The following is a 13,623-nucleotide window of genomic DNA, read 5'->3' as shown; positions in this document are numbered from 1 at the left end:
TGCCAAACAACGCAGTCCGCCATTTTTTCCCCTTTTCCTTAGCTGTGCTACTCCCTTTTATTCTATTGGCTTTTGAAAGCCAATAGAATAGATTCTCTTGAATAGAGTCAAATTCTATTGGCTTTCAAAAGCCAATAGGAATTGTCCAGGCTGTCTCTGTCCTGCTGAGCCCTCCAAAAGTCCCAGTCTGCAAACAGTGCTGCAAGTTGTCTGCAGTGAAGGTGAACTGTCTGGAAGTTTCCACCCCTCCCTGCTGAGCCACTACTAAAAATGTAAGTAAAAGAGGGCCAGGGGTGGGAGGTGGGAGGCCGGTGGGCGCAGGGAGTGTTGCTGGCGCACCTGGGGCCCGGTGGGTGCCTTACCTCCCTTGGGCTGGGCCAGCTGGTGGCCCAGCCGATGGTTGGCCTGCGCCATCTCTGCCACTTGCCAGCTACGCCTCGGCTGGTGCAGGGGGCAGCACCACGCATGCGTGGTGCTCCCGGGCAGGGAAAGTCCTCGACTTACAACCGGTTGGGTAGTCCTTGACTTACAACCGGTTGGGTAGTCCTTGACTTACAACCGGTTGGGGTCGTGGCATTAAAAAGGTTGAGAACCACTGATTTAACCTATAATAATACTTCCTCCAAACTCGAAGTAAGGCATTTCTTAAAATATGCGATTTAAAAACTCGATCTACTTTCTTGTTAAAAATTAAATATGTGTGCCAACCATATAATAAATCCCACCCTTCAAGAGAAAGAATATTTTTATTTGTCAGATTAAGCCAATCACTTATCAAAGTTAATGTGGCTGCATCATAATATAATTTCAAATTAGGTGCCTTAAGCCCTCCTCTTTCTTGAGCATCTTGCAAAATCTTAAACTTCACCCTTGGTTTCTTCCCAGCCCATATAAATTTATTGATACCCTTCTGCCACTCATCCAAATTAGCATCTTTTTTTAAAATGGGTATCATTTGAAACAAAAAAAAAGAAACTTTGGTAGAACATTCATTTTAATGGCTGAAATTCTCCCCAACAACGACAATTGCAATTTTTTCCAGTCATTTAAATCCTTTTGTACTTTTGTCCATAATACTTCATAATTATTCTTATATAATTTTCCATTAGAAGCAATTAAATATACTCCCAAATATTTAACCTTCTTCACCGTCTGAAAACCTGTAAGTTTAACTAAAATTTCATTTTCCTTCTCAGTCATATTCTTAGATAATATCTTAGTCTTATTATTATTTATTTTATAACCAGAAACTTTCCTATATTGAGTTATAAGTTCCAACAAATGACTAACCGATTGAGTCGGTTGTTGTAGAGTTAAAACCAAATCATCTGCAAAAGCTCTCAATCTATACTCATTCTTATTTATTTTTATTCCCTTAAGTACAGTTGACTCTCGAATTTGAATTAGCAAAATCTCCATTGTTAAAACAAACAACAAAGGAGATAATGGACAACCTTGCCTTGTACCCTTTTCAATATTAAAAGTCTCTGTCAATTCCCCATTAATAATAATTTGAGCAGACTGCTTTTGACATATAGCCTTGAGAGCATATAAAAACTTATCTCCAAAATTCATTTTCTCTATTAATAAAAATAAAAATTGCCAATCTAATTGATCAAAAGCTTTCTCAGCATCGAAAAATATAAAAGCTGCAGGAATCTGATTATTCTTGTCCAAATACTCAATTAAATTAATAATTTGTCTTATATTATATTTCATATATCTTCCTATTATAAATCCAGACTGATCACTATGAATTAAATCCTTCATAACCTGCATTAATCTGTTTGCCAAAACTTTAGAAAAAATCTTATAATCTACATTTAAAAGAGATATAGGTCTATAATTTTTAGGTTCAGTAAGATCTTGATCCTCCTTCAGGATCAATGAAATAAAAGCCCTTCTCCAGGAAGCAGGGATTGAAGCTCCCAGCAAAATACTATTAAAAAGTTCTTTTAATGGCTCTATCATTTCTTCAAATAATATTTTATAATACTTTGCCATTAATCCATCTGTGCCTGGGGCCTTACCAACTTTTAACTGCTTAATAGCAAAGTCAATCTCCTCTGAAGTAATTAAACAATTCATCACATTTTGTTGTTCATTAGAAAGTTTAGGAAAATGTACTGATTGTAGATACTTCTCTACATCTAAAGCATGTATATTATCGCTAGCATATAATTTTGTATAAAAATCTAAAAAACTCTTTTTAATCAAATTCTGTTGATAGACTTCACTACCTTTATATTTTACTTTCTCTATAATTCTCGTCTTCTATTTATTACATAATTGATAAGCCAACCACCTCCCAGGCTTATTTGCATTACAAAAAGTATTATATCTCATATAGCGCAAGTTAGTTGCAACCTGGTCTGTCATTAACATATTGAATTGCGCCCTAAGCATATTTATAGAAGTCTTTAACTTATTATCCGTTGGATTCAAAACAAAATCCTTTTCTTTTAATTTAATCTCTTCTTCAATTTCTTTATGTTTTTGTCTCAATTTAGACCTAAGAGCTTTATTCATATAAATCAAAACTCCCCTCATGTAAGCTTTGCTAGCATCCCAGACCATAGACATTGAAGTACCCTTATTCATATTTAAGACAAAAAAAATCCTTCAAATGTTCTCTACATTTCTGTACAAGCTCCTCCCATGTAAATAAGTTTTCGTTCAGTCTCCAAGATCTTCTATTCCCATCTTCCACAAATAACTCTAACCACACAGGACTATGATCAGACAATGTCCTAGGAAAAATCTTGACTTTTTTAACCCTGGAAAAGAGATCAGTAGTAATTAAAAAGAAATCAATCCTAGAAAATGATTGGTGTCTGTCCGAATAGAAAGTAAAGTCTCTTTCATTTAAATTCTATTCTTGCCAAATATCAATAAGTTCCAAATCATCTTTCATATCAAAAAAAGCTTTAGATAATTTAGTTTGATCAAAAGTTTTAAAAGAGCCCTTTTTGTCCTTCCTTGTATCCAAAACTCCATTCCAATCTCCCATCAAAATAACTGATTTGTAATCCAACTGGTTTATTTTTTTCATGCAAAAACTTATAAAATTGTTTCTGTTGCTGATTAGGAGCATATAATCCAACAATAAGGAATTTCTTGCCTTGTAATACTAACTCAATAATAACATATCTTCCTTGAGAATCAGAGTCAATTAGTTTAGCCGATAAGTTTTTTTTTCACATAAATTACAACTCCCCCTTTTTTCCCTGGAGCTGAAGCTATAAAATGCGATCCTAAACGAGAATTTATCAAATATTTAGAATCCTTCAAAGTTATATGAGTCTCTTGCAAACATACTACATCATTGTTATATTGTTTCAGATAATGAAGTACTTTTTTTCTTTTCTGTGGTGAATTCAAACCATTAACATTCCATGTCAGAAGCTTTGCCATTTCTGGCAGGTTGAAGCCTTTGAAGCATAACTTGAAGATCAGCTGTAGAAGATCTCTTTGGTCTTGCTCCTCCACAGGCTCGGTAACAATGGTTCCTTCTGTTTTTTCACTAGCCTTCTGCTTCTGATCTTTCTCTCAGCGTTTATGCGCAGCACGAGTCATCCTTTGTTCTTTTATCTCCAGAATCTGTGCAGCAGGTTCCACTTGTAAATCTCTAGCAATCAATGAAATCGCACCTCCAGTTGTTTGCTCTTCTTCAGTTTTACTAGCTTGCAGAGATAAGAGTGAACCTGCCTTCAGAACGGAAGAATAAAAATCTTTTGCCTTTGAAACTGTATTTAATCTGTAATGCGTTCCTAAGTAATTCACCACTATCCCAGCTGGAATTTCCCATCTGAATTGAATTTGACGACGTTTAAACTCCTCAGATAAAAAAGTAAATTCTTTTCTTTTTCTTAAAATTTTTGGAGGTATTTCTTTTAAGATTATGACATCTTAACCTGAAATTCAAAACCTCTGTTTATAAAAAGCTTGTACAATTTCATTACGGATTAATTTTCTAGAAAAATAAATGACCACATCTCTAGGTATATTTCTTTGTCTGGCAATCCATGAATTTACCCTAAAAATTTTTTGATCCCATCCCAAATTTCCTCCGGTTTCCATCCCAAATTGAAAGCAATATCTTTAACCACTAACTCTTTTAAGTCTTCTTGAGGATTTTCTTTCAAGCCTCTAATACTCAGCGCAAATTCCATATCCCTATACTGTGAAATAATTTATTCATCCTGTGCCGTATCTATCTTATTCTCAACCTCATCAACTCTGCTTTCCAATTTCGCTGCGTTTTCTGTCACTTCATCCAATCTATCGTCAAGCCTCTCAATATGCATCGCAAGTCCTTGAAAAGCAAACACAATATCCTCCCTCATTTCTTTGTTCTTTTCCTCCAATAATTCTGCCATTGCAGCCCTCTCCGAAGCCGTTTTAATATCCAAAAGATCAGCAACCTCCTTTTTAATGTCTAAAGCAGTTTTTTTAAAGCTTCTTGTAAATCTTTAAGTGAAAATGCAGGTGGAGGAGGAGAAGGAGGGGGTGTCTTTGGCTTAGGTTGAGAAACAGTCTGCGTTATTGGAGAGGAAATAGAAGCTTTAGGAACTGAAGGAACAAATTGTTTTGAAGCCATTTTTATAAATTCACAGTCTTATATTATAAAATCAAAGAAAAAGAAAAAACAATCTCAAAGATGAAGAAAGTTCTTGCCTTGTATATTGAACAGTCTATTAACTTTGTTACAAAACTTCAAACAGGAAAGGTGAATGCCATCTTTAACTTCTGTCACTTTCCCTTTCTTTTCTTCAAACAACAAAAGAAAAAAAAAGGTTTTTGAAGAAGATACTTTTCAGGAGTTAAAGTCTCAGATAATCACAATTCTAATTTCTCCTGGTCAGCTCCATCTGCTTTTAAATACTCACAAACTCACTTTAAAAGGCAGATGTAGAAGTGGCGTCTAGCTTTGTTCCTAAATTTCGGAACAAAGACGACCTGGAATGCGGAGTTAAACTCGGACTCCAAGGGAGCTCATACCCTCCAACCTCCCTGAAGTTATGGGGGTCCAGGGGAGCTCTACCTTTACCCAAGAAGCTCCCTCTTCTCCCAAGGAAAGAGGTTTTAAGCCACGGAACAGCTGATTTTCACTGTCTCCGCAGGCTTTTACGCAATCCCAGGATGGGCGGCTAGAAGAAAGCCGCCATCGGCATGGCAAAACGCCACCGGAATTCCATGAAGTAGTTTTTTTATCCAAACATTTTTATATTTATATTTTATATATTTATATCCAATGTTTATTTTTTCCTTTTTTTAAAAAAAATCAGAGCAATGTCAAATATTTAGATTTAGCAGTTTATTGCTCTCTGTTTAGAACTGGGTAGTTTAAATTTTTGCTTGAAATGGAGTTATAGTAATCGTTTATCCTTTTGATATTGAAATTCTATGTGTATTTTATGCATTATTTTGTTCTTTCTAGAGAAACAAATAGATTTAAGTATAATTAGAAGGTGAATATCCCCATCAAGGCCTCAAGATTTCCAGACGTTTTTGCATCCCATCCATGCCAGCACGAATTAGCAGAATTTATAATTGCCATATTCGGAAAGAAATGGTTTTATAGGAACACAATATGCAGATAAACAAGCCACTGGAGGAAAAAATATGGTCTTTCCCCCGGGAATTTATTTACTCTACATTTTTGCAGGTATTCTGCCAAGCAACTGGCTGGATCCAGAATTGGGGTTTTCTCCTATGGCTCAGGATTGGCTGCCAGCATGTTTTCCCTGAAAGCATCCCAGAACTTTGCTCCAGGTAAGTCTGTTAGGGTGGATTAGGAAATCTTTTTCATTTCTTCCCACACATTTGGCCTACTGGAATGGGCTTATGAATTAAGCCATTTAAAGACTGTGTTTCAGAAATAATATTTTATGTACATATTGTCTTATTTTTTTGTTTTCATGACAAAGGAATAAAAACTATATTGGGTTCATCTCTGGATTTAGGGTTATTGAATAAAATGAGAGAATTAACCCAAGGAGGGACATTCATAATGTTGTTTTCCAACAGCGAAATTGCATTGGTGGATTACATAATTCATCATGAACAACCTCTTTTCCCTGATGCTTTTCTTTTCAAAATCTCATTTTTCCTGATAAGTTCTGGCAGTATAGTATGTTATCAAATTGCAGGAAACTTCTAAAGGTATCACAGAAGTCATCTAGTCACTGAAGACAATATGTATTTTTTTAAATACATATTATTTAAAAAAGCAGTGGGAAAAGCTGCAGAGTTTTTAATCTGTTTTGTAAAGGAGCTAAAAGATTATAAAATTGAGTAGACTGGTTCTTTAATAAAACGTGATTATGAAATTGATTCTGTGCAAAAAAAATGCACAATAAGAGGGAAAGGGTGTCCTCAATTTCTGTTTCTCCAAAAGATTGGTTGATAAAAAAGACTTGTTTTCTTTTTTAAAAGACTGCATCTAATGAGCAGGAAAAGAAAATTGAATTTATAACACTCACAGACAGAAAATGAAGTAAACTAACCAAGCAGCAATTGGAATCTACAGTTACAATGCAATAGGTATGCACAACACATAGCCTTTTTAGCCCTCTTCTCCCTCGGTCATGGGAATGTGCCTCATGTTTGTATTCCAAACAGAACATATGTTGCATTGATGCAGTTTGTCATGCAAATAGATAAACCTGAACTCCACAATACTTTAGAAGTCCTCAAACATTGATCTACCCTTAAGTCTCTCATGCATGAGCAGAAATATGGTATGGCAGGAGTGAGTGAGCAGCCTTTGCATGACCAAGGACTGTACTGAAAGAGGGCTGAAGGCACAAAATGGGTGGGAACACCCATACCAGCAAGACTGAGTATAGAGGAAAATTTGCATTTGACTAAGGAAAACAGGATATAGCCTAGGAAATCCAACCCAGTGGTATTTTGCATGCTTTCTTTATTTGTAGGGCAATCTAGACCTGAACTGAATGTTTGTACCGGTATTGGATGAGAGTTTGGAAGCAGGTGGTGACTCATGGCACAGAGGAGAAACAGCCAGACATATGGATATTAAACAAATGGCCATACATATTGCACATAGCAAAATAAGAATTAAAACTCGATTCAAGCAATGACAAGTGAGTGGGGAGGGCAGGAGAGAACAATGATTTTCCAAGTGTTGTTGAGCTGCAATCAGCCCTACCAGATCAGACCAAAAAAATCAACTCCATAGGATAACTAAAACTACTTTTATTGTGATTGGCTATACTAATGAAATCATGTAAGTCTGATATTGTTGTACCTTCTTTCCTTTCTTATACTTCAGTGAATTAGGAAGTTGTCTATCTGAGCTGCTTACAAATACTATCAGTTTGTTGTAGACAAAATATTTTTCACCTCTCTGCATCTTAATACTAAAAGGCATCCTGTATATCACCATCAAAATCATATTTCTTACTTACTACAGTTACAATTCCCAACAATCCCTATATGCATCCCTGAACTAGAAACTGAGTTCAAAAGTAGGAGCATGCAATTGATTTCATGAAGATGGGAATGATGAGCATGCATCAGCAATTCCTATAGCCTACCCCTTCACAATTTAGTGAAAGTAAGGAAGATTTGTCTGCCACAACTTAAACACCTCTCTTCCATGCTTGGCCTCAAGGAAAGCATCTTAGAGCTAGCCTACTATTAGATGAAAACAAAAATGTGGGGGCCTCAAGCAAGCAAGATGGCACTGCCTTCCTCTAAGTAATGGATCCAGAGTTCTATCCTATTTGCAAGTATTAAGGCAGCCACCAATTACACTGTATTTGTATTTGTATCTGTTTTTCAGTTCCAAGAGTAACTTTTTAGCTATGTTCACAATTTTTAAACATATTACCTCACATTAACACAAGCTTTTCAATTCATACTGTGTGCAAAATCAGCATTTATCAACCTTAGCAATTTTAAGATGAGTGAACTTCAATTCTAGCTGAGGAATTCTGGGAGCCAAAATTCAACCATCTTAAACCTGACAGTTGAAAAACACTGAATAAGAGGGTAAAACACTGTCCTACCAGAGCATGAATTTGTTGTGTCTCAAGATAGCACCAGCTTTCTCACTGAAAGGTATCTGATGTTTTGTTTCAGGCTCCCCTCTGGAGAAACTGGTATACAGCCTTTCAGATTTAGAGATTCGCTTAGACTCCCGGAAATGTGTTTCTCCTGAAAAGTTTAATGAGATCCTGAAAGTCAGGGAAGATACTCATAATTCAGGTGAGCTTAAGAAAACATAGTCTTAGTTTTAGTCTTGTGTACACCAATGCCATCCATCTGTCCACTCTCAAAATATTCATGAAAAAAGTGGTAATCTGTGGAGATTGCTGCCTTCCCCAATGGTTGGCTTTCAAAATTTGGAACCATTTTTGGAATTGAGAAGAGTGACGGGGCAAAACAGTACCTTAATACTTGAAGATGCTTCGGGAATTCATTCAATCCTTAAAATTATTGCAATACCGTCACAAAAGTAGTTATTAACCTCCCTACTTTCAGAAGGTATGGCTGAAATGTTAAATAAATTATTGATCCTTTGAGGTAGAAAAGTCCTGAAACAGTCAACAAGAATTCTGGAACTCAGCAGAATCTTGAAAACCTGAAGGAGATTCTTTCTGCCCTTCATATACTAAATAAAATCAGGGTGGGGGAATCTTGGATTTTTTTTCTTACATCCTCATGTCTATTCAAGTTAATAATATTCACTGAATTTCTTTTTTGAAGACATCTCTGCTCTACAGGAACCCTATATTGCATGATAATTTGGGGATTGCCCTGACCATGTTGATTTCCTATGCCATGACACCCCATGCCCATGCCATGCCATGTGATACAAACATTTCTACTCTTCCTTGTTTCTTAGTCACTGACCCCTACTACCATGTTTCCACGAAAATAAGACCCACCCCAAAAGTAACCCCTATCCTGATTTTTTAGGGTGGGCCTAATATAAGCTCTATCCCAAAAATAAGCCTTGGGGGATGGGTGTGACCAGCACAAGAGGTGGCAAGTGCACATGAGCAGATGGTGTCCAGCAGCAGCCCCAGCCCACTGGCCCCTTGGTGCAGCGCAAATAAGTACAAGCATGAAGGCAGAGGCTGGGAGGAGGCAGGTGATCCGGACATGCTGCACGGCCACCTGGATCACAGGAGGCTTGCAGGCAAAGGAATGGGGGGGGGGGAGGCAGGCAATTCTGGTGCAGTGATGGGCAAGCTGAGAGATGGGAGGACAGAATGGATGGCATGTCAGGATCATCTGCTTCCCCCCTGTACTTCTGCCTTCATCTGCTGCCAGCGCCATCACGCAAGCCAGGAAGCTACACAGCATGTCTGGATCACTTGCCTCCCCCTATGCCTCTGCGTCTGCCACACACTATTTGCCCAGAAGGAGACTGGAAGCATCATCTATTTGCAAATGGAGCATTTTGAAACAGAACAAATTACTCTGTTTCAAAGTGCCATATTTGCAAGCAGACGAAGCTTCCAGTCTCTGTCATTTCTCTGTCTGGGTAAAAAGTGTGTCTGCCCTGGGAAGTGCATCTGGCCTGGGAAGCCCTGTAAACCATTGTGGCCACGGGCAAGCAGATGGTGGGAGGGAGCGGGCGGGCAGCTGCAAAATAAAACATCCCCCGAAAATAAGACCTAATGGGTCTTTTGGTCCAAAAAAGAATATAAGACCCAGTCACATGGTGTTGCTAAGTATTCCTAGAATAAAAAGACTACACATCCCTGAACACTAGAATGGAATGCACAAGAATCTCTGCTGGACTTTTGAAGGAAAATTGTAAATGTAAATGTACGTAGTAGAAGAAAGACAAGTGAGCATTGCTTTGAGAAAAAGTGTAGATACCAACACTAACTCTTCATATTCATTTTTATTGATTCATATTGACTTATGCTGATGTTCCTGTATCTTCCCATAGTTGATCACGTTCCCCATGGATCCAAGGATGACCTGTTCCCAGGAACTTGGTACTTGGAACAAGTGGATGAAAAAAACCGCAGGAAATATGCACGAAAACCAGTTTAGGAATATAGAGTTATCATTAATGAGTTTTTTTTCTGGTAACTCTGAAACCTAGATCTAAGAACTCTTCATAGAAGGGAGATGTGCAGATGGAAGGATCAGTTGCCATATCAGGCAAAAAGAAAAATGAAAATACTTATGGAAATGAGAATTTTGTTATAGTTTGGTAACTGCCTGTCTACCTATCCTTCTGTATAGAAATATTTAAAATAAAGCACATAACTATTAGACTTTTGTAACTGGAAGAGGAATATGTCAATACTGTTCTTTCAAGCTATTGTGTGTGAATTGTTCAGTTGGGCAGCAAAAAATAATATCATATCAGAAAATAAAATTCCCACATGGCCTGTAATGTAAGGACCCACCCCACTTTGCATCTTAAGAAGACAGAACTCTTGGAATAGTTTTTCCAACAGGCATCCTTTATTAAGAGAAAATGGTTGCAGGCGTTCTAGACAGGACTTGGGGTCCAAGCTCTCCCATTCAAGGTTTTAAGGGGTTCCCCAGTAGCCCCACCCAATCACCCCCTTCTTCCAGCGCCAGTCTCAGGCATTACACTCCCACCCCCTTTTCCTTACTGCCGGCTGGATGGAGACTTCAGAGAGAACTACATGAAAGGTAATAGCCCCATTGTTATGGTTAGTCCTTTTGATGATACCCACATCCAGTCCCTTTGAAGTGTACCGAAGGAAGTGAGGGCCATAAAGCCTCTTTGTTCACCCCCTTCCCTTCATCGTATGACAGAATCCATAGAAGGCAGAAATGGGGTTTTCTATTGTTGATAACTAGAGATGAAATATAATTGGATTCTGACATCCTGCCCCCTCAAAAATAAGACAGATCCACCTGAAAGAAAACAAAACAGGTATAAAAGTTAGTCAGGCTTGTTAGGATATTCTCTGTGAAACTTCTTTAATAGCTTTGGAGCCCTGACATGACGTTTATTGACCCACTCATTTTGTGAGGCAGGGAGGTGTTTCCAGGCAACTAGGTACTGAGTCGCTCCATGATATCTCCTAGAGTCAAGGATTTCCTTTATTTCGAAATGTTGTTTGCCCTCCACCATAATTGGAGGTGGTGGTGGGGATTTTTGGCCATAAAGGTGACTGGCGCTCTCTTTTCAGCAAGCTGCAATGAAAAATTGGGTGTATTTGCCTGAGAGTTTTGGGTAATTCTAATTCTACTGTTACTGGGTTTATGATCCTTTTAATTGGAAAAGGCCCTATATATTTTGGTCCAAGTTTTTTACAGGGCTGTAGGGACTTTAGGTATTTTGTAGATAAGTACACCATTTCTCCTATAATGTTAAATTACTATTCTCAGACATTTCTAGTTGTTGTTGTTAATTGCGAAGTCGTGTCCGACCCGTCGCGACCCCATGGACAATGTTCCTCCAGGTCTTCCTGTCCTCTACCATCTTCTGGAGTCCATTTAAGCTCACGCCTACTGCTTCAGTGACTCCACCCAGCCACCTCATTCTCTATCATCCCCTTCTTCTATTGCCCTCAAAAGAACATTAGGCTCTTCTCCAGTGAATCCTTCCTTCACATTAGGTGGTCAAAGTATTTGAGTTTCAATTACAGGATCTGGCCTTCTAAAGAGCAGTCAGGGTTGATCTCCTCTAGGACCGACCAGTTAGAGCGCCTTGCAATCCAAAGGACTCGCAGGAGTCTTCTCTAGCACCATAGTTCAAATGCCTCAGTTCTTTGGCGCTCAGCCTTTCTTATGGTCCAACTTTCACAGCAATACTTTGCAACTGGGAAAACCATGGCCTTGACCTTGTTGGCAGGGTGATGTCTCTGCTTTTTAGTATGCTGTCTAGATTTGCCATAGCTTTCCTCCCCAAGAGCAAGCGTCTTTTATTTCTTGGCTGCAGTCCCCAAGGAGCCAGGAAACTAAAATCTGTCACTACCTCCATTTCTTCCCCATCTATTTGCCAGGAATTGAGAGGGCCGGATGCCATGATCTTGGTTTTCTTAATGTTGAGTTTCAAGCCCACTTTTGCACTCTCCTTCTTCACCCGCATCAAGAGGCTCTTTAGTTCCTCTTCGTTTTCTTCCATTAGAGTGGTATCATCTGCATATCTTAGGTTGTTGATATTTCTCCCTGCAATCTTAATTCCAACTTTTGATTAATCTAGCCCTGTCTTTCTCATGATGTGCTCTGCATATAAGTTAAATAGGCAGGACGACAGTATACAACCTTGCCAGACTCCTTTCCCAATTTTGAACTAATCAGTGGTTCCATGTCCAGTTCTCACTGTTGCTTCTTGACCCACATATAGGTTTCTCAAGAGACAAATACGATGGTCTGGTACTCCCATCTATTTAAGAACTTGCCACAATTTGTTGTGATTCACACAAAAGCTTTAGCATAATCAATGAAGCAGATGTAGATGTTTTTCTGGAACTCCCTTTCTCTGTGATCCAGCATATGTTGGCAATTTGATTTCTAGTTCCTCTGCCTCTTCAAAATCCTCCCTGTACTTCTGAAAGTTCTCGATCCACGTACTGCTGGAGTCTAGCTTGCAGGATTTTAACTTTACTAGCATGTGAAATGAATGCAATGGTGTAATAGTTTGAACATTCTTTGGCATTGCCTTTCTTTGGAATTGGAATGTAAACTGACCTTTTCCAATCCTGTGGCCACTGTTGAGTTTTCCCAATTTGCTGGCAAATTGAGTGTAGCACTTTTACTGCATCGTCTTTTAAGATTTTGAATGGCTCAGCTGGAATACTGTCACCTCCACTAGCCTTATTGTTGCTCAGATTTCCTAAGGCCCATTTCACTTCACATTCTAGGATGTCTGGCTCAGTCAGTGACCACCCCATCGTGGTTATCTGGGACATTAAGCTCATTCTTGTATAGTTCTTCTGTGTAGTTTTGCCACTTCTTTTTAATCTCTTCTGCCTCTGTTATGTCCCTGCCATTTTGGTCCTTTATCATGCCCATCTTTGCATGAAACGTTCCCTTCATATCTGTGCCAAATTCAGCATTCCCACTTACAATACTAATATGTATTTAGGATAGATGAAAGCATGGTAATAACAGAAAAAACCTTGCATTTATTTCTATTTAGAATCTTTCATCCTCATGGACAGAATCAAATAATAGCTTAACAACAGGAAATAAGGGTAATCCAAGCTTTTGAAGATGGCTGCTGGATTTCTATTGTACTGTAGAATCTCACTGCTTATTCATACTTGCTATCAGGACTCCAATTTACCCCTGTATTTGTATCCTTAGGCTATATGTGAGGCAACTTTCAGCTTTTATATTTTGTGATTGTTGAGTTGCCACGGTCACCTGCCACTTATCTTAATATCTGCCTCAATTATATACTTTTCTGAGTTTTGGGATGGGTAAGAACAATGGTACATGTATAATGATATCAAGAAGCATCTGTCATGTTGTATTATTTCCATCAGATTGTGGGTCACAAGTAGGTAATAATGCATTGGCTTGGTCATACTATAGCAGATATGTTATTTTTGGCATCCCCACAATTTGTTGTGGATACTTGAGAGTATGAGTGATTTAAAGAAGTATTTTTATTTTGTTAGGAATGAAAATAGTAGTAGCACA

General features: G+C 38.2%; 1 protein-coding gene across 1 annotated transcript in view; it reads left to right on the top strand.

The window, feature by feature from the left end:
• Positions 1–10,272, top strand: part of HMGCS2 (3-hydroxy-3-methylglutaryl-CoA synthase 2) — a 49,404-nt gene extending 39,132 nt beyond the window's left edge. The window contains exons 7-9 of the mRNA XM_039325928.1: positions 5,669–5,775; positions 8,110–8,235; positions 9,935–10,272. Of these exons, the coding sequence (XP_039181862.1) occupies positions 5,669–5,775; positions 8,110–8,235; positions 9,935–10,041 (340 nt within the window). The 3' untranslated portion in view covers positions 10,042–10,272. The remainder of the gene's footprint in view (positions 1–5,668; positions 5,776–8,109; positions 8,236–9,934) is intronic.
• The last annotated feature ends 3,351 nt before the right edge of the window (positions 10,273–13,623 follow it).

This window comes from Crotalus tigris, unplaced genomic scaffold (genome assembly GCF_016545835.1).
Source record: "Crotalus tigris isolate CLP2741 ecotype Arizona unplaced genomic scaffold, ASM1654583v1 scf7180000024339.11422700, whole genome shotgun sequence".
Lineage (NCBI taxonomy): Eukaryota > Metazoa > Chordata > Lepidosauria > Squamata > Viperidae > Crotalus > Crotalus tigris.
Note: the sequence above shows the minus strand (reverse complement) of the source record. Positions and strands in the feature narration are given on the sequence as shown.